General features: G+C 44.2%; 1 protein-coding gene and 1 long non-coding RNA gene across 3 annotated transcripts in view; one reads left to right on the top strand and one right to left on the bottom strand.

Moving 5' to 3' along the window:
• The window catches only part of LOC115111837 (A disintegrin and metalloproteinase with thrombospondin motifs 12), a 44,392-nt gene extending 27,051 nt beyond the window's left edge, over positions 1-17,341 (top strand). The window contains exons 5-26 of one of the 2 annotated variants that reach the window (XM_029638317.2): positions 683-776; positions 887-970; positions 1,593-1,717; positions 2,044-2,193; positions 2,317-2,460; positions 2,701-2,845; positions 2,924-3,016; positions 3,132-3,277; positions 3,416-3,585; positions 3,844-3,977; positions 4,671-4,791; positions 7,698-7,942; positions 8,063-8,204; positions 8,556-8,682; positions 11,460-11,670; positions 12,457-13,713; positions 14,541-14,693; positions 15,354-15,530; positions 15,671-15,817; positions 16,009-16,159; positions 16,344-16,455; positions 17,176-17,341. In XM_029638317.2, the coding sequence (XP_029494177.1) occupies positions 683-776; positions 887-970; positions 1,593-1,717; positions 2,044-2,193; positions 2,317-2,460; positions 2,701-2,845; positions 2,924-3,016; positions 3,132-3,277; positions 3,416-3,585; positions 3,844-3,977; positions 4,671-4,791; positions 7,698-7,942; positions 8,063-8,204; positions 8,556-8,682; positions 11,460-11,670; positions 12,457-13,713; positions 14,541-14,693; positions 15,354-15,530; positions 15,671-15,817; positions 16,009-16,159; positions 16,344-16,455; positions 17,176-17,341 (4,294 nt within the window). Of the gene's footprint in view, positions 1-682; positions 777-886; positions 971-1,592; positions 1,718-2,043; positions 2,194-2,316; positions 2,461-2,700; positions 2,846-2,923; positions 3,017-3,131; positions 3,278-3,415; positions 3,586-3,843; positions 3,978-4,670; positions 4,792-7,697; positions 7,943-8,062; positions 8,205-8,555; positions 8,683-11,459; positions 11,671-12,456; positions 13,714-14,540; positions 14,694-15,353; positions 15,531-15,670; positions 15,818-16,008; positions 16,160-16,343; positions 17,128-17,175 lie in introns of those variants that run through there. The other variant, XM_065011696.1, reaches the window with a different exon arrangement.
• LOC135565318 (uncharacterized) lies at positions 10,187-17,332 on the bottom strand. The gene is made up of 2 exons (XR_010461512.1): positions 17,245-17,332; positions 10,187-16,613 (listed from the first exon to the last, which is right to left on the bottom strand). It is a non-coding gene; the product is annotated as an uncharacterized LOC135565318 (long non-coding RNA).
• Positions 17,342-21,032: the final 3,691 nt, after the last annotated feature.

The raw sequence follows: 21,032 nt of genomic DNA, 5'->3' as shown, positions 1-21,032 counted from the left end.
CTGACTGGTTGCATCACTGCCTGGTATGGCAACTGCACGGCCTCCGACCGCAAGGCACTACAGAGGGTAGTGTGTACGGCCAAGTACATCACTGGGGCCAACCATCCAGGACCTCTATACCAGGTGGTGTCAGAGGAAGGCCCTTAAAATTGTCAAAGACTCCAGCCAGCCATAGACTGTTCTCTCTGCTACCGCACGGCAAGCAGTACTGGAGCGCCAAGTCTAGGTCCAAGAGGCTTCTTAACAGCTTCTACCCCCAAGCCATAAGACTACTGAACATCTAATCTAATAGCTACCCAGACTATTTGCATTGCCCCCCCCTCTTACCCCTTTTATGCTGCATCTACTCTCTGTTATTATCTATGCATAGTAACTTTAATAACCCTACCCATGTGTATATATTACCTCAATTACCTCGACTAACCGGTGCCTCCACACATTGACTCTGTACCGGTACCCCCTGTATATAGCCTCGCCATTGTTATTTTACTGCTACTCTTTAATTATTTGTTACTTTTCATTTATTATATTTTTAGGTATTTTTCTTAAAACTGCATTGTTGGTTAATGGCTTGTAAGTAAGTATTTTACCGTAAGGTCTACCTGTTGTTAGATTTGATTTGATAATCAACTGTAACTGAAATCGACCTCTCTTTCTTTGTGTTTCTCTGTCCTGTTTGAAGGTGGGTAGAGACCATGGTGGTGGCAGACACTAAACTGATCGACTACCACGGCAGTGACAACGTTGAGTCTTACATCTTCACCATCATGAACATGGTGAGTAGGGAGGGTCAACCCTTTACCTGACACCCCGTCCGCACAAGACATATACACAGCAACAGTGTCATATCATGACAGCAGTGTGCGTGTGTGTCTGTCTGTGTCAGGTGGCAGGGATATTCCATGATGCCAGTATAGGAAATGCCATCCACATCACCTTGGTCCGCCTGATCCTCCTGCAGGGCGAGGAGGTAAAATCAACACTTCACGTTAAACCGGACATACGATTGAAGGCTCTTCATCAACTTTTTCATTGGCAAAAAAAAAAAGTTAGGAGCACCAAACAGTAGCCTATAGGAGCACCAGAAAAATGTATTAGGCCTTTTGGAATCCCATCTTTTGAGCTAGCTATCCAGACCCTTTTCTTTCTTCCAGTGCTTTCTTAAACCGTACTGGGCAATTTACCAGGTTTTTAGCCAGCTAGGTTTGCTAGCCAGTTAGCAAATTAGAGCCCAGCATATGCTGTCTGTTGACATAATAATTTCTAGGATTTACATAATTCATATAAGAGGAGTGCACCAGGGTGGCAGGTAGCCTTGCGGTTAAGAGCTTTGGGCCAGTAACCCGAAAGTTCGCTGGTTCAAATCCATTAACTGACTAGGAAAAAAATGATGTTTTTATGTGCCCTTAAGCAAGGCACTTAACCCTAATTGTTCTTGTAAGACGCTCTGGACAACAGTGTCTGCTGAATGACTCAAATGGAAATGCACGCTATCAAAAACATCTCAAACATCCAAGTCTTCAGCTGATGTGTTGTGTTGCCTTTTATCTGTGCCTCTATGATGATGGTGTTGTTAATGTTGTCTACTTTAGAAAGGGTTGAAGATCATCCACCATGCAGACACCTCTCTGGCCAGTTTCTGTGCCTGGCAGAAGAAACTCAACCCACTAAGTGACACACACCCTGCTCACCACGACGTGGCAGTGCTGGTCACCAGGCAAGACTGCAGCCGTACGCACATGAACACCCATACACTACACTGTACAACTGTCAACAACTGAGTCAATCACCACCTTCCGGAGACACCTGAAACCCCACCTCTTTAAGGAATACCTAGGATAGGATAAAGTAATCACTCTCACCCCCCTTAAAAGATTTAGATGCACTACTGTTCCACTGGATGTCATAAGGTGAATGCACCAATTTGTAAGTCGCTCTGGATAAGAGCGTCTGCTAAATGACTTAAATGTTAAATGTAAACTGTGGATTGTGTATGACGATGCTAAGGTCCGTGTGTGTGTGTGTGTGAATTTCGACCACCAGGAAGGACATCTGTGCAGGGCTCAACGAGCCGTGTGAGACCCTTGGTCTGTCCCATCTGTCAGGGATGTGCCAGCCTCACCGTAGCTGCAACATCAACGAAGACTCAGGACTACCTGTAGCCTTCACCGTTGCACACGAGCTGGGACACAGGTTTGTGGCTGTGTGTGTGTTTATTGCTCATTTCTAAGTCAAGACTGTCTAAGAATTCTTATCTAAGCCTATTGCTTCGATAGGTCAAATTCAAAAGGACCATCTCGTCTTTGTTTTCCTCAGCTTTGGGATCCACCATGATGGTCAGGGGAATGACTGTGAGCTGGACGGCAGACACCCCTTCATCATGTCCAGACAGCTAATGTACGACACCTCCCCACTTACCTGGTCCTCCTGCTCCAAAGACTACATCACACGCTTCCTAGAGTGAGTCTCTTTCTCTGCCTGTCTGCTGTCTGTCTATCTGTCACTCTCCCTGTATGCTGTCTGTCTGTCTGTCTCTCTCCCTGTCTGCTGTCTGTCTGTCTCTCTCCCTGTCTGCTGTCTGTATGTCTCTGTATCTTTCTCTCTTCCTCTCTCTCTCTCCTTCTCTTTGTCTCACCCTCTCACCTCTGTGTAGTTTTTTGATGCTTAACGTGGATGAGGTGATTCTCTCTGATTCCCTAGTCGTGGTTGGGGCTTCTGTCTGGACGACCGTCCCTCAAAGAAGGATCTGACCACCCCACTGGCCCGTCTGGGGGTCCGCTACACCACACAGCACCAGTGTCAACTACAGTACGGCCCCAATGCCACCTACTGCCACGAAATCGACGTGAGTTACACACACACACCACCACCAGTTCCTAGTCTGGATGGGAACTTACTTAGCCTGGGTTTGTCTTCCTTCTAGAATGTGTGCCAGATCCTGTGGTGTTCAGTGAATGGGTCCTGCCGTTCTAAACTGGACTCCCCCATAGATGGCACTAGCTGTGGCCCTGAGAAGGTAGGTTGAGACTGTGTATCTGTGTGTTTGTACGTGTGTGTGTTGTGGGGCACCGTTTCACTGGCAAGTTTGCGATGGTGTCCTCTCTTATGTGTGTATGTGTTCCCTCTGTCAGTGGTGTATCTCAGGGGAGTGTGTTATCATAGGGAAGCTACCGGAGACAGTGAATGGGAACTGGGGACAGTGGAGTAGCTGGTCTCACTGTTCCAGGACCTGTGGGGCCGGGGTGCAGTCTGCTCACAGGGAGTGTAACCACCCCAAGTAAGAACTGATCCCACATCTGTCTCTCCTTTCCTATCCTCGCTTATTCTCTCCTCCATCTCCTCTTCCCTCTTCTCCTTTTTCCACCTCCCCTCTTTCAATATTTGATTCAAATGTGTGGTCCTTTGTTTCCCTCAGACCAGAGTTTGGTGGGAAGTACTGTACAGGCGAGAGGAGGCGTTACCATATCTGTAACACCAAACCATGCCAAAAGGCCAAACCCACCTTCAGAGAAATGCTGTGTAGTGAATTTGACACAGTGGCCTACCAGAACGAACTCTACGAGTGGGTCCCTGTGGCCAGCCTATGTAAGAGCTAAAATCATCACACACACATACCACAGTAAACACACCGAGACACACACATATATATATATATATATATATATATATATATATATAGACATCATTCCAAGAGTTGTGGTTATATGTATCTAGCAGCAGGGGGCAGCATATACATGCATTTCCAATACTGAAAAGGGAATTAAACTTTTCAATACTTCGACTGATCCAACCCCCCCTCCCTGGTTCCATCTCTTATCCATCTCTCTTCCGTGCCTTGCCCAGCGAGTCCGTGTGAGCTGCATTGTCGTCCTGTGGATGAGCATTTCTCTGAGAAGATGCTGGATGCTGTGACAGATGGAACTCCCTGTTTCATGAACAACAACTCCAGAAGCCTCTGTGTCAACGGAGTGTGCAAGGTAGTGTGGCTGGGTAAGAGAGAGAGACAGAGGGAAGGGGGGGAAAGGGGAGGGTGGAAGAAAGTAGGTATTATGCTGCGTTCATAACCATGTGGGAATGTGGTAATTACCAGTTGTGAAGTCGTAAATGCAAGTTGGATGCATTCACGTTCTTTGAACCTGTTGAGAAATGCCAATTGGCTAATGGCAAACACGCCTCTTCAACCATAAACTAGAAGTACAGCTATCATGCTTGTAAACAAATGATAGTGTTTAAAACCATATTAATACTATGCTTTTTATAAAGAATGTTTTGTTGTTGCATTTAACTGCTGAGGTCCTTTCCTTAGTAGGTGACGTCAGAGGTCAGCGTGTGGGAGAAGTCGGCGCTCAGGGATGATAGATGAGTTTTCCACTAGTATTTACGATTTGGAGGGATTTTTTTCCCAGTCGTATGCTCATATTTACCAAATTACGAGATGTTATGACCGCAGCATAAGTCCTGGCTCTGCAAGTAGAGAGCATTTGGGCCTGAGATAGATTTAAGATAGGGTCTATGCCTGTTGGAGTTGAGAGGTAATCTGTTCGTTTTTTCCCTTCCGTCTGTGTATCTCTGTGTGTACCTGATCTGATGACCTTGAATCTTTACCTTATCCATGTGTGTGTGTCTGTGTGTGTGCGCACGCATCCATCATTCTTGACCTGTGTGTGTAGGAGGTGGGCTGTGACTATGGTATAGACTCTAACGCTGTAGAGGATCGTTGTGGAGTGTGCCTGGGCGATGGTTCCTCCTGTGAGACTGTCCAGATGACCTTTGATGGGGGGGATAGCTTCGGTGAGTCTCCTATCTCCTTCCTAAATATCTCCATGAGGTCTCATCTCTCCTCTCATACCCCCAAAACATCTCCCACAACGTCTTCACGCACTGGTCACAGGATTGTCATTGTGTTGTTGCCATGTGGTTGTCATGGCAGCGCTCTGTATGGGAGTATACAGCTGTTCTGCTGTTTTTGGCAGCTACCCTCCGTGTGTGTGTGTGTGTGTGTGTGTGTGTGTGTGTGTGTGTGTGTGTGTGTGTGTGTGTGTGTGTGTGTGTGTGTGTGTACAGTTATTTGTCTTGCTGTCTTTGGCATATTTCACCGTCTGACTCCAGTACATCTGCATTTTTGAGAGAATGACTCACTAGTGACCTCCGTGACCTCACAGCCAGAGAGAAAGATAGATTGATAGGTGTTCTCTTCAGAGTAGGACATTATTGTAGCTTACTATACTGTCCTACCAAGCAAAAAGGCAGTAACTGCTCATATGGTCGAAAAATTAGTTGTTGTCATTTTCGCTACATAAAATACATGCTTAATCATGTGGACTAGTATCCTGCCTCTATTGTATTGTGTTTTGGAGAAAATGGGGGTCATATTAGCAGTAACTGCAAGAAGTTACTGTGAAACCAAGGTAAATGGAGCATTTACTGCCTTTTACCTTGGTATCATATCATTCTATTTTGAAAGTGATACAATTGAACCTATATGACACTAACTAGCTAGCGAACATAGACTAACAATGCTACCTGCTCCCATGAGAGGAGATCCGCAATTGATACCAATTTCAATCTATTAGCCCTGTAATGAATTATATTCCGAGATTTAATCTGATGGTTTCTTTGAATGAGTACCACACACACACCATTTCTAGCCAGCGACTGCCACCTAGCTAGAACTGGCACGGCCCGACAAAAAATTTCAAAACCTACCTACCTAGCATTAGCACAAATCAATAGATTTGTGCTACCTGCTCCCATATGAGGCTATTAGCAGTTTATACTATCTTCAATCTATTATCCTTAAAATGAATATAATCCCTATCATTTTATTATGACATTCCATGGGTTATTTGAATGAGTAACGTTCACCACACACACGATCTCACGTCAGTGGGACGTGCACCCCATACTTTCAGTTACTGAGTTGTCAAAAGCCACTCACATCTACTCACATATCCAGGGTTTCTGGACTTCTTTTAGATTCCACTACTGGGTGATTTTCCCGGTCAGGAAAGTTCAAATCCAAAATTGTGTCCATCACCTTTGTTGGTGGTGTATGTAATTAGTACAAGCTTTGGCATGCCAAATTTGCGCTCAATGTGTCCGCTTCAGTGCCATCATTACATGAATGCGGGAAAAAAACTGTTTTGCCAAAATGACTTCCACCAATCCCTGTGGCCTTGATGATTATAGTATCTATGCGGATCAAAGTTGCCATGTGAGGGTGCATTAGAATTGTACAACCGTGTCAATATTAGGTTTTATTCCTGTCAATGTCCATCCATGCAATTTGTTTTGATTTGTAAATAAAGATGCAAATTTAATAGCCTTTTTGGGAGCAGGTATGAAATGAATAGATTAACTGATTTATGACAGTGAAAATGATGATCATAATGTTTGCAAAAGATAAAATCAACATTGATTCTATCCCATATTATAGAATAAAATAACTGAAAAGGATTATGATCATATGTTTGCACACAACCAAATGTCAGTATTCATTATTATCATCCATGACAGAATAGAATCATTCCCTGATTATTTGCTCTATTTATTTTAGTTGATTGTGAGGGCCACATTCCAACAAAGATTCCTGATCTGCCCCCTTCACCTGAAGTCACCGTTTTTATTTATAATAAATCTCCAAGCAGCTGTTCCTCACATGTCACATTCAGATGTTATTCAAGCCTTGAATATATGGCGACAACTCCACTCAGCACTTTGGAGGGCCCAGTCCCCAATTGACCCCTTAGACCCGGGTTGGGGGCACATATAGAATTGTGTATAATTGCATGAAATTAGCTTTAAAACCGCAAAATGTTCCCTCAGCCTCATGGCAAAATGTGAACAATAGCGTTAGATGAGCTATAAAACAGCACATTTTTCTCTCTGCCCATGGCAAAAAGTGTAGAATTGCAGGACATAAGCTTTCAAACTGCAGGTAGTAGGCAGATCCATTCCAGTGCTGGCCGCATGATCCCTTCATATCTGGTAGGACAAGTCATCCAGGGCTGGGAGAAGGGAGTGAGCTTTATGTTTGGAATGCAGACCCAGATCTCAACCTTACCTCCCAGACATCCACTGTGTGTGTGTGTGTGTGTGTGTGTGTGTGTGTGTGTGTGTGTGTGTGTGTGTGTGTGTGTGTGTGTCTCCAGTGCCCTTTTACGGACACCCTCCGGCTCAGATGTATGAAACTTCAAAGGGCAGAGCTGAGATCCAAAGTAATGCTTACCCCCCCCCCTCCTTTACCCTCACAAACAGACACACACCAACACCTCCCCCACACATCCACACACTATTAAAAACCAGAGACCCTAACAGAGCAGTGCCCTCCCACACACACTGTTACAGACGAGAGACAGGGTTACCCCACCCCGCCACCCAAGGCACACACACACACACACACACACACACGCCACTCTCCCACCCTCTATTAAAGATCACAGAGAGTCTGGAAGTCTGGATGTTGGTGTAACCATATAGCTGGCTGCCATGGTGGCCTCTCTGTAAGCTCTGGCCTCTCCCACGTTGCGACCTGCAACCATGATTCATTCTGTGTTTAACAGTGTATTTGTCATGCCTCTGCTTGCATTTAATTTCTTTAGCTTTGATACCATTGTAGGTTTAGGGTCCCACAGGGTTTTCAGGCTTTTATTCCAGCCCAGCACTAACACAACTGATTCGCCTTCCGCCTGTCACAGGCTACGTGGACGTGGGAGTGATCCCAGAGGGGGCACGTGACATTGTGGTCCAGGAAATGGAGGAGGCGGGGAACTTTCTGGCTCTGCGGGGTCAGGGGTCAGAGGAGTATTTCCTGAATGGCGAATACATCATCCAATGGAATGGAGAGTACAAGGCAGGCGGAACTACCTTCTACTACGAACGCAGCGGAAACCTGGAGAACCTTACCTCCCCTGGACCCACCAAACAACCAGTCATGATCCAGGTATACACACCATACACACTATACCCATGAAAAAATCCAGTTAGATATTGACCAGCTAGATAAGGATTCAGATATGATACACACAGCCTAACCGTTTAGTGTGTGTTTCCTGTTGTCCAGTTGCTGTACCAGGAAAAGAATCCAGGTATAAAGTATGAGTACACCATCAAGAGGAACCGCCAGACAGGAAATGAGGTCATCAAGTCGGAGTACAGGTGGAGGCATGGGGCCTGGACAGACTGCAGCACCACCTGTGGGCTAGGTGAGGGGTTGTCTTTTAAACAACTTATGATATGCTTTTTATACTGTGTTAACTTGTCATATGTTGAGAGTTGTGGATGTTGGAATCTGATGGTCTGGACTTATTACATTCTAATCAGACAGTTGAGCAGTATTGAGTGTCAGAGCATACAGTGTGATTATTCAGACAGAAACCTTTTGCTATATGCTAAGTGGGATTCTTGGGACGCACAAACCCCATTGAAGTTTACATGTAACAGGTTAGGGTTAGGTAAGGGTAGGGATTAAGGTCATGGTTTAAGGTAGGGTCATCCCACGGATCCCACTTAGCATCTACTGAAACCTTTCCGTGCCTGTGTTCTGTGACGTCCAGGTGAGCAGCAGCAGCCTGTCAGGTGTTTTGAGTTGGAGGTGGGCGTGGTCGATGAGGCTCTTTGTGACCAAGAGAGCCGCCCGGAGGACCGACACCGCAAGTGCAAGAACATGGACTGCCCCGCCAGGTTCCTTAGTTTCCTGATTACTATGACGAATACTCTATAACACCTGTCTTATTTCTACTATAGTACTATGTTATTAACACTGTAACTCAGTTACATTGTTAATAACTATGGATAATCTCTCATGGGCAAAAGTAATGTACAAAATCAAAATCAAATCAAATTTATTTATATAGCCCTTCGTACATCAGCTGATATCTCAAAGTGCTGTACAGAAACCCAGCCTAAAACCCCAAACGGCAAGCAATAAAGGTGTAGAAGCACGGTGGCTAGGAAAAACTCCCTAGAAAGGCCAAAACCTAGGAAGAAACCTAGAGAGGAACCAGGCTATGTGGGGTGGCCAGTCCTCTTCTGGCTGTGCCGGGTGGAGATTATAACAGAACATGGCCAAGATGTTCAAATGTTCATAAATGACCAGCATGGTCGAATAATAATAAGGCAGAACAGTTGAAACTGGAGCAGCAGCACAGTCAGGTGGAAGTTGAAACTGGAGCAGCAGCATGGCCAGGTGGACTGGGGACAGCAAGGAGTCATCATGTCAGGTAGTCCTGGGGCATGGTCCTAGGGCTCAGGTCAGTTGAAACTGGAACAGCAGCATGGCCAGGTGGACTGGGGACAGCAAGGAGTCATCATGTCAGGTAGTCCTGGGGCATGCAACAATCCTTTATGTAGAATATTAAATAACGGTTACTTCTCTGAGAACTTTGAATTGTCAAGAGGCATTAAACAAGGTTGCCCTCTGTCACCATACCTATTTATTATGAACTGTTAGCTTTAAAAAAATCTAATGATAACATTAAGGGGCTAAAAATGTATGGATTAGAGACAAAAGTATCAATGTACGCCGATGATTCAAGTGATTCTCTTGAGTCCTCAGTCTTCAACCTTGAAAGGCCTCATTGAGGACCTGGATAATTTCTCCAGTTTCTCTGGACTCAAACCCAACTATGATAAGTGTACTATATTATGGGTTGTAAAAGATATAAACTTTTAAATTGCCATGTGGCCTCCCGATGAAATGGGTGGATAGTAAAGTCTATGTACTTGGTGTACATATCCAGGAAAAGTTGAGCGATCTAGCAACTAGCGAACTTAGCAAAATAGATAGAATTTTGAAACCGTGGAGAAGGAAACACCTATCCACATCCGGGAAGATTACACTGATTCATTCTCTAGAGATATCGCCGTTTATATATTTATTCATGGCTCTACCAACTCCAGAATAATCTTTTTTCAAATCAGGAAAAAATATTTCACTTTTTTTGGAATGGCAAATCAGACAAAGTTTAACGAACATATTTATGTAACGAACAGAAGGGTTTGGAGAGTTAAAACTATTAAATATTAAGGCATTAAACCTCTCTCTTAAAGTCTCCATTGTATCTAAATCCAAACTGGGTTTCAAGCAAGCTACTAAGAAAGGCCCATCCTATGTTTAAAAGTATTACAGCAAATAATATGGCAAAATATATATATATATATTGGACAAAAATGTACAAGAAGGGTATAATATTTATGAAGAACATTTTATTAAACAAGGACGGTAAAATGATGTCATACAAGCAACTAACAACAGTGTATAGATGTGTATGCTCAATACATTATAATCAACTCATCTACATAGCTTGCTCTTTGGGGTTTAAGGCTGAGTTTCTGTATAAACACTGTGATATCTGCTGATGTAAAAAGGGCTTTATAAATACATTTGATTGATTGGTAGCTGCTCTGCCACAAAATTGGAAGAGACCGTTACTTAAAGAAGGAATTAAATAATTTGTCTCTCTGACACCCATTAAAAATCATAAATGGCTAAAAATGATTAGCATAATTAGCATGCTGTATAACATTCAAGTCAGTTGGGAACAGGTCTTTGATATTCTCATACCTTGGCAACACGTCTATGAACTGACATATAAATCAACAATTGACACAATTCCATTTGTTTTAATTTACGCTATTATATAAAATACTTGCTACAAAAATAATGTTCAATATATGGGGCATTGAACAGTCAGCCTTGTGCAGACTCTGCAGAGTCAGGTCCAGACATGGTTGTTATGTCATAATATCAGGGTTCAGATCAACATGCAGACTGTATTGTTACGGGATCCGAAAAACCAATGATCCGTCAATGGGAAATGTCATTATACTCTTGGGTAAAGTATTTATTTTTAGGGCAATATCGGTAATGTTACAAATAAGGAGGTTCACTACCCTAATAAGACATCATAGTAAAATGGAGGAATGTATTAAAAATGAAATAACAAAATGACATAATACTGGGAAAGATGGGTTCGTCTGTGGACATCGGGAGGGTTGGAGTTAAAATCAGAATGAATGGTGGATTGGTCACTGTGGGTGAAAATCCAGTACTTGAAGAAATAGGAAATTAGGAATATATGTATAATTATTTAACTACAGGTACCATAGATGTGAGCGGAAATAGCTGTAAGTAGCAGTAATTGTTGTCCGTTAGTTTACTCCAATCAGGGTAGGGATGGTAGGGTTGGAGGGGAGTATAAATAAAACATGTAAATAAATGTGATTAGAAATTACGCAAACAATTAAACTGATGGAACCCACAATCTATCTGCAATATTAATGCTGATCTCAAATAAATACAGTTAAAAAGCTCTGTAACTCAACAGGTGTTATTAGTGTCTGTTATGACTGTTGGCCCTGTTGTCTTTTGACAGCTATTCATTTCCGAAGCAAATCAGACCAACGCAAATTTGTTCAGGGCCCTTGTCTCACACTCTCTCCCCTCTCCCCCTGTGTAGGTGGTGGGTGGGGGGCTGGCAGCTGTGCTCTGCCACCTGTGGTTCGGGAGGGGTGAGGAATCGCACAGTGCTGTGTGTGCGCACGGTGGCCGGGGAGGAGAGGGTGCTCCACCCTGGGGACTGTAAACAGCTGCTCAAACCCAAACCTGTAGTTCCCTGCAACAGAGACCAGCTCTGTGGACCCGACTGGGCCGCGGGCAACTGGAGCATGGTACTATTCTCTTCTCCTTTCTCTACCATTCTCTGCCACTCTCTCTATCTCTCCTTGTTCAAGTTAATAACCTCTTTAATCTCGCTCCTTGTTCTGTTAATAACCTATTTAATCTCTCTCTCCTTGTTCTGTTAATAACCTATTTAATCTCTCTCTCCTTGTTCTGTTAATAACCTATTTAGTCTCTCTCTCTCTCCTTGTTCTGTTAATAACCTATTTAGTCTCTCTCTCTCTCCTTGTTCTGTTAATAACCTATTTAATCTCGTTCTCCTTGTTCTGTTAATAACCTATTTAATCTCTCCTTGTTCTGTTAATAACCTATTTAATCTCTCTCTCTCTCCTTGTTCTGTTAATAACATATTTAATCTTTCTCTCCTTGTTCTGTTAATAACCTATTTAATCTCTCTCTCCTTGTTCTGTTAATAACCTATTTAATCTCTCTCTCTCCCCGTTCTGTTAATAGCCTATTTAATCTTTCTCTCCTTGTTCTGTTAATAACCTATTTAATCTCTCTCTTTCCTTGTTCTGTTAATAACCTATTTAATCTCTCTCTCTCCCATTGTTCTGTTAATAACCTATTTAATTTATCTCTCTCATTGTTGTGTTAATAACCTATTTAATCTCTCTCTCTCTCTCCTTGTTGTGTTAATAACCTATTTAATCTCTCTCTCCTTGTTGTGTTAATAACCTATTTAATCTCTCTCCTTGTTGTGTTAATAACCTATTTAATCCCTCTCTCTCTCTCCTTGTTGTGTTAATAACCTATTTAATCTCTCTCTCTCTCAGTGCCCAGTGACATGTGGTGGTAGTGTGCGCACCCGGACGGTCACCTGCCTGACCGCACCCCTAAAAAAGTGTGACATCAAAACCATGCCTCGCTCCAAGTCGCTGTGTGCCCTGCAGAGCTGCCCAAGCGCAGGCCTCCGACGGCGCCCGGGACCACCCCCTAAATACCGCCGTTTCTACCTGCCCAAGAGACACCCAACCAGGCAGCCAGTTACACACACCTGGGGCCCCAAAAGCACCAGCAACGCTACACCCGGGACCAGCACTGTTACAGTGACTGAGAGAACTACAACCCCCATCACCACCTCTACCACCAAGCCCCTCCCACGGTCCTCCACAGCCACTGATATCATTGACGTCGATGATCATGTGGTGAAGAATGGGCGTGTGGAGGACAAGGACGGGGCATTTATTACGACCAGTCCTACTGACACGGAGAACAGGGAGAGGGACATGAGAGAGAAAGAAGAGGAGGATGAGAAAAAGGAGGGGAGTGCAGCTGATTTTGTGTTTCCAGATGTGGGGGTTACGTACACCCCGGGGTATGACTATGTAGTGGAGGATGTGACTGCAGAAGAGGAGGGGCTTACAGATCTGGACATTTTTACCACGGAATCCTCTCTCAGGACCCCCATCCAATCACCGCCTACCGTGACCACCGCCAGGTTACACCCTACATCCACACCACACATACCACACACAAGTGTCCCAACAACATCACGTACAACCCAACACACAACCAGAGTACCCCTCACTACCTCCCCCTCAACCCCACAAACCAGCACTGCGCACTGGGCTATGAACACCAGCCTCTACACCCTCACTCCCCCCAACACCACCCCTTCTATCAACCCTTTCACCAAACGGACAACTAGGGTGCCCCACACCACCCCTATACCCCGGGCACACACAGCGGAGATGAGGAGTACACTTATAGCACCTTACCACACTACACAAGGACTGTATCCCAATACAGAAGGCATTTTCCACACTAGCGATGCCCCGTATTTCAGCAGCCCAACCCCAGATGCCCCCGGTCCCACTGTGAGGATCATTAAACGGAAGAAGCCCATTGAGACCCCCAAGAGTGGCAGCCCTGCTCCCAGTTCTAAAAAGCCAGGCCCACGTTCAAAGGGCAAAGGTCAGGAGCAGAGACCAGGAAGTCCCGTAGTGACCTTCGCCAGTGATTATGGCTACCTGAATGCCCAAGAGCCAATCAGCATGGAGGTGTTCTGGTTGGTGGGTAATTGGAGCGAGGTGAGTACAGACAAAAATAACCCTCTGTGTTTATGAGCTTGTTGATGACCCTATAGGCCAGGGTTGGGCAACTTTGATGGGGATGGGGGTCACAAAAAAATCTGAACTCATCATGAGGGGCCGCAGTTGCTGGTGGATCTGCATACCCACGCCCATACCATAGTTAATTTCGTGCAAATCTACACATTTTTGCCATGGGCTGTAGAGAAAATGTTTGCAGTTTTAAAGCAAGTTTGCTGCAATTCTACACATTTTTACATGAGGCGAAAATAAGATTTTGCAATTGTATAACAAATTTCATGCAATTCTAAACATTTTGCTATAGGTTGCCATTTTAAATATGATACCTGAGTGAAACTGGCTAATAAAATCAACGGGGGCCCCCCGGCCAGTAATTCGACCATGATAACAAGTTTAAATAGCTGGCCACTAAACTAACTTAGCAATCTAAAAAAGATTTAGTTGACATGGGCTAATTGACTGACTGTCAGTGACTGAAAAACTGCTGACACGTTTCTAAATGGGACCTTACGTATTCTACTATTCTAACTCACAACAGTACGTTGAGACACCGACTGAGTTGCTACATTTGTTTTATTTGTATAATTGATTTATTTCTGGGGGTGTGGGAATTGACCCGAAGGCCTTCAAAAGGTGGGGTGGACAGCCAGTTGCCCATCCCTGCTATAATCATACAATGCATTTTGGTTATTAAAATCGCTAATGTAACAATCAACACCCTTGTAGTGAACAATCCCAAGGCAGAAATGTTTCTATGCTGTACTACATACTTTCTGTCTTCCTCTCTCACCTGTTGTCTGGGCCAGTGCTCAACGTCGTGTGGCCTGGGGGCAGTGTGGAGGCCAGTGCTGTGTAGCTCCCAGCAGGAATCGGACTGTGCCAACCTGAAGAGACCAGAACCAGCTCGCACCTGCCACCTGCGCCCCTGTGCCACCTGGCTGAGTGGCGACTGGAGCAAGGTCAGTAGCCTGGATACACTGTACCTGGCTGTCTCTGCTTTCTATAGCTCATCTAATAATAATATGACATTTAGCAGACGCTTTTATCCAAAGCGGCTTAGTCATGTGTGCATACATTTTACATATGGCTGGTCCCGGGGAGTTTTACCCACAATCCTGTGGGTAACTTTTCTACAAGTTTCTACAACTTGCCAGCAACACGTCAGCTACAGCAGAAGCAAGTGTATTAGTGACATTATTGAATAGCCCTATGAAATGTGTATTAGTGACATTATTGAATAGCCATATGAAATGTGTATTAGTGACATTATTGAATAGCCCTATGAAATGTGTATTACTGACATTATTGAATAGCCATATGAAATGTCTATTAGTGACATTATTGAATAGCCATATGAAATGTGTATTAGTGACATTATTGAATAGCCTTATGAAATGTGTATTAGTGACATTATTGAATAGCCATATGAAATGCGACCACTCTAAAATAAAAACCTACAACTCACATAATAAGAAGAACAGATAAGGTATTATACTAACTCTCTCCCTCTCCCTCTCCCTCTCTCTCTCTCTCTCTCTTTTCTCTCTCTCTCTCTCTCTCTCTCTCTCTTTCTCTCTCTCCCTCTCTCTCTCCCTCCCTCTCTCTCCCTCTCTCTGTAGTGTCCGAAGGGGTGTGAGGTGGCGGGGAGGAGGCAGCGTGAGGTGCAGTGTGTGGACGAGCAGAAGGGGCGTCCACTGAGACCGTTCCACTGCCAAGTCCTGTCCTCCAGGCCGCCCAGCACCCTGTCCTGTCGTCTCCAACCCTGCCAGCCCTGGAGAACCTCCCCCTGGGGACAGGTACATATACACACACACAGACACAGACACACATATATTGACACATGCTGACTGGCTTTGGTCCATATGCTATTTTCTAGTATTAATAAGAATAAATGAGTTTGAATATGATTGTAGATATGAACTCCTTTCATCGCCAGTGCTCACGTAGCTGTAGTGGTGGATTGAGGGAGCGGCTGGTATACTGCCCTGAGCCGCAGCGCTGTAGCGCCACCCAGAGGCCAAACGACACAGAGACCTGCAACCTGCAGCCCTGCAGCTACTGGGACCCACAGGACTGGGAGGAGGTAAAGGTTCCCGGGGAACATATTTACTTACAGTTCATGACTTGCAGCATATTTATTTCCCTACAGTATGTGCAGACTCTGTGACTGTTGCATGTTCAGAGTGTGCGTTGCATGGTGCGATTTGTCAGTGGGGACTAGTGTGTCTGTGTGTGTTAGTAATGTCGGTGGTCTTCTCTGTGTGTGTGTGTCAGTGCTCTGTGAGTTGTGGTGAGGGGTTGCAGCATCGTGTGGTGCGGTGTATTGTTGAGGACTTCGACTCTGTGGAGAACAGTCTGTGTGAGCCGAGCAGCAGGCCTGACACACTCAGGAAATGCCACATGCAGGAGTGTCAGACTAACACCGGTAAGACAAACACCCATCCCTCCCTGTTGGCTATTTAGCAAGGACATTTCACCATAAGATAAAGAAATAGTTCCTACTGAAGCTATATTTGTTTGAGATGTATGCTGTTGATCGACGTACCGTATATTGCAGTTGAACTAAGCCAGTGGTCTGTCCTGTCCTCTCCTGCGTTGTGATCGTGTAGGTCCGCTGTGTAGGAAGAACAGCATGTCGTCTCGGTTCTGTGACAAGCTGAAGCTGCTGGGCCGATGCTCCCTCAGGTCCATCCAGAAACAGTGCTGTATCACCTGTAGAGGGTAACTCTGACACGCACTTCCTGCCTCATGGACCTCAAACGCATACATACAGGGCATCCACACTGCGATCCTATTGGTGGATCTCCTCTCTAGTGCAATCAGCTGGCAACAGCCTTTTCTTCTTCCTCATCATCGTCATAACATCCGCAGACCGTTACCTATATGGGGTGGGAATTCGAGAAGCTAAAGTACTGTATATTGCTGCTGTATGCAGTTGGTCTGAGCCTTGCACCTTCCCAGCTCATACTGTGTATCCCAGGGTATAGGGCCTCCAACAGCCTCTAAAGACTTAGTTATGTGAACTTCTCACCCATGTCCCACCTGCTTTCCAATACGTTTGAATGTCAGTCAGAATGTCAAGCTGTGTAAAAGCCTGTTTGGCGTGCATTTTGTTTTCTATTCCAAGTTCCCCCACTAATACAGAAATGATGGTGACAGCCAGTAACACCCCCTTTCAGCTGGTATTTGCCTGGTATTTTCACATAAATTATGTGGTGACAATGGGTATTTTCTGGCTCTTACTTTAATGGTGCTGGATTTAATGAATCCCCCAAAATATGAATTATTAATGAAACGGTAACTATTATGTAATGAACATTTTACTATGACACTTCTAAGAAAATACTTGGTAAATAGTAGACTGTACAATAAAGATTCTTGTTTTTAATTGTAGTGTTTTTTGTTGTTGTGTTATTGTGTTTTTATTGCTCTTGTTCTCAGAGCTCTCGGGGTACTGTGGCTCTGGACAGTTGTTTCCCTCAAGCACAGATCTGGGATCAGCTTACGCACCTGGTGCTGTGTGTCTATTCAGTGGTGCTCCTCCCCTTTATTAGGCTGGCCAATGAGAACGAGGCGTTCCAGGTCATCCCTCTCAGGCCTCAGTTAAGATGGCCACCGTGTTGATATGATAGTGTACAGATGCTATCGTCTTCCTAAAAAGCCTTCAGCAATAAATGCAATGATGAAAGAAGCATGCGGCGTGACTCATTTTTGCTTTGAATGTCCAATGAGATTGTATCACCACTTTGCACTGTTATTCCCCTGCAGTACATCCTCAGTAGGTGTTAGTTCAGATGACGACGCAGCCTTTGACGTGAGTGTAGTGGGAAATGGTTTTTTTGTAGGAGGAAATGAAGAGAAGGAAGACATGGTGGTAATATCCTCAAACAGTCGGGAATTAACACTTACCAGCTACTCTTCTCAACCAAAACTGGCTTCATACTTGGTAACGTAAGCAGATACTTTATAGGACATGGCTCCTCCCCTCTTCTGTTTCACTGAGGGGTTTTGTGGCGCGGCACATTTTCTAGTATAATTTACTGCAATGACTTTGCATGCTAAAAAGGAGTGGTTAAAGAGGCAAATCAGAAGTTGCCACGTCAGTTTTTGAACTTCCACATTCACGATATGTACCTCTTGATTCTTGAAGAATATAACTTGTAAATGCCTCGGGAGCTCAGTTCAACTGTCGCACCCCATCAGAACCCAAAATATGGTTGTTGTTTTTTAACTCCAATGTTTGTAAACAAAAGTAAATGTAAACAAACACTGTATAGCCTCAAAACATGCTCTGTCTCCGAATTTGAGAGTGGTTACATTTCTCGAGCCCCATCCCTTTTTACTGACACGGGGACGGAGAGGACGCGTTGTTATTGTTTCCACTGCGGATTGCTGCTTTAACGTAATGAAATTGGGACCGAAGCTGTCATTCATCTGAAAAAGTGCAATTAGGACTCAGCTGTATATAGTATGTGCACTTGACTATGTAAATACCTCCCGCTTGGTCTACATGCTGTAGCATGACATTGGATAGGACCGATTTACCACACGTCTTTAGAGAAAAAAGTAACACACCCACCACTGATGTGGAGCACGTACTCAGCTCAGCCACACCACACATGGCCTATGGCCGTGGAGAGGTGAGGGGTGAATATTCGCAGCGGGTGATTAGCTACTAGCTGTATAACACTCAGTACTGTAGTACCAGTTTATGTTTCAGGGATCATGTTGAACTGGCCCAGATAACTTGGAAAACTGCTCTCTGCTGCTGACACACACACGCGCACACAAATTAGTCAGCAGTAATGGAACACCGGCCCAATGTGGAGCACAGTGTTGTGGTGGGTGAGTGAGAGGAGTTTTATTCCAAAATGCTATATATCCATTCTCAGAAAAATTGGTGAAAGCGATTGCTGTGTTTTTTCATTATCTAATCATGGCATGAGGTTGTTCAACGACATATTTGTATTTGTTCCAAAAGTTATGACTTGATTCAATACATTAAGATGAGATCTGTAAAACATGTACATTTGATATTTTAGTCATTTAGCAGATGCTCTTGTCCAGAGCAACTTAATATGCATTCATCTTAAGAAAGCTAGGTGAGAGAACCACATATCACAGTCAAACATACAGGATACGAACATTACATTCCAGCTCATCAATGAATGTATAGCGTTTTGCGAAAGAAAATCCAAATCTGAGAACAGTAATATTGTACACACACGCATGAAGGTACCCAGCAATCATTCCTCATGAAAAAAAAATGTGTGGCTATAGCATTTATAGCACTTTAGAAGTAAACTCTTCGTGTGTGATTAGACCTACTACCTAACCACGTCTCTCTTACTGACGTCATGCCATAGTTCATTGTCTAATTGATGTTGACTCAGTAGGCTAGTAATTGCAAAATGGAAATAAACTCTGTCTGTTTTCCTTTTAACCTTAATTACACTTTAGCACTCCAAGCTAATAGCACTCCAAGCTAATACGAGAACCATCTTAAAAGCCTAGTCCTGACCTGCAAAATGTATTTGTGCCATTTAGTCCAGGACTAGGCTTAATCTGGCTCTGGGAACCAGCCCGTTATGGTTAGATATTGTCTTTAGTTTGTAGACGTTATCATCTTTTGTGCATTATTACTCCACATCATACCTCATTTTCAGTAAATAATATTATCCTACCTTGGCCTGTCCATTTTAGTTCTGATGATGCGATTCATGTTTGGGGTCTGTGTTAATGTTACTGTGTCATTACCTCTTGTTACCCGAGGTAATGACCACTACCGCTCGTTACCCGAGGTAATGACCACTACCTCTTGTTAACCGAGGTAATGACCACTACCGCTCGTTAACCGAGGTAATGACCACTACCGCTCGTTAACCGAGGTAATGACCACTACCTCTTGTTACCCGAGGTAATGACCACTACCTCTTGTTACCCGAGGTAATGACCACTACCGCTCGTTACAGGTGAGCGGATCCAGTTTTTGACCTGTAAATAAACTCCTTTGGCCTGCTGCAACCGACCCGTGGGCGGCGGCCATGCTGATAATGTAAGTGTCCCATCCTGGATGTGAGATAACATGGCAAGCATCTATCGCTCAGCATAAGACCGGGACCTCATTTGGGTTACCAGACACCCAACCGCCGCACACCGGCCTGGGACACATCAAATATTTACATCTGATGACTGGCTAAAAGGGGCCTCAGGTCACCTACAAACATAGGAGAACAGTTACCAAGGGAAGTGTCTTCTGTTCAAAATGAATGGAAACCAATTAGGGGCCAACTTCGCAGGCCGATCCATCGCCTATCAAGGTGAGGTGAGTATAGGAATGGATGCGTTGGACGCCGAGGTGTAGCCCAGTCCCTCCCATCTGGGCCAATCAGACTGTGTACCTACACAGTAACACAGGCATCCCTGTCTGTACTGTACTGTACCAGCCCTGTTCCTTTAGCAAAGAGAACATATTGCCCACCTGTCAAATCGCTGACATTGTCCTTTTGAACAGTCCATCGGAATCATTCCATAAATGCTCCGCTCTGATTTCAAATCCACTTTTAGTATGAGGAACGTGTCAACTCAAATCCTATTTGATGCACGTGTATCTATGGTGGTTTTCCATTTCGGTGTTCTTTTGTAATGGTGTTTTTGTTTCTGCACGGTACAGGGCCAGCTGCTGTAGCCTTCAGCTGGAGATCAGAAACACATTGGCCTGTTGCATTGTCTTTGCTTTTTGAACTTCAAAAGCAATACTCTGAGACGGATCAATAAAGACAGGGTAAACACTACATCCAGGGAGAGAGATGAGACCCTGGCCGCTCTCCAGTAACTCCAAAGCCTACTTATATTGTTATAGGATGAAAAAAACACAGGCATGGTGGCATTTACAAGGAATTTGCTCTTCGAATTTGCTCTTCCGCTTCTCAGCTCGGATGCACCTGCAAAGGACAGTGTCCTCTGTCTGAAGGGAAAGAAAAACCACTCGATAGAAAGGAGTATCACGATACTTGAAGAAAAAAAAAACATCACCTTTACCTAGAAAAAGAGATATGCCCACCAGAAACCAGGGTACAGTGCCTTCGGAAAGTATTCAGTCCTCTTGACCTTTTCCACATTTTGTTAGGTTACAGCCTGATTCTAAAATTGAGTAAATTGTCCCCCCCCCCTCCTCATCAATCTGCACACATTACCTCATAATGACAAAGCAAAAACAGGATTTTAGATTTTTTTTTGCTGAAATGTTTTTTTTAAATAAACTGAAATATCACATTTACATAAGTATTCAGACCCTT

This window comes from Oncorhynchus nerka, linkage group LG27, assembly GCF_034236695.1.
Source record: "Oncorhynchus nerka isolate Pitt River linkage group LG27, Oner_Uvic_2.0, whole genome shotgun sequence".
In the NCBI taxonomy this organism is placed as follows: domain Eukaryota; kingdom Metazoa; phylum Chordata; class Actinopteri; order Salmoniformes; family Salmonidae; genus Oncorhynchus; species Oncorhynchus nerka.
This window is presented reverse-complemented; position numbering and strand designations above follow the sequence as displayed.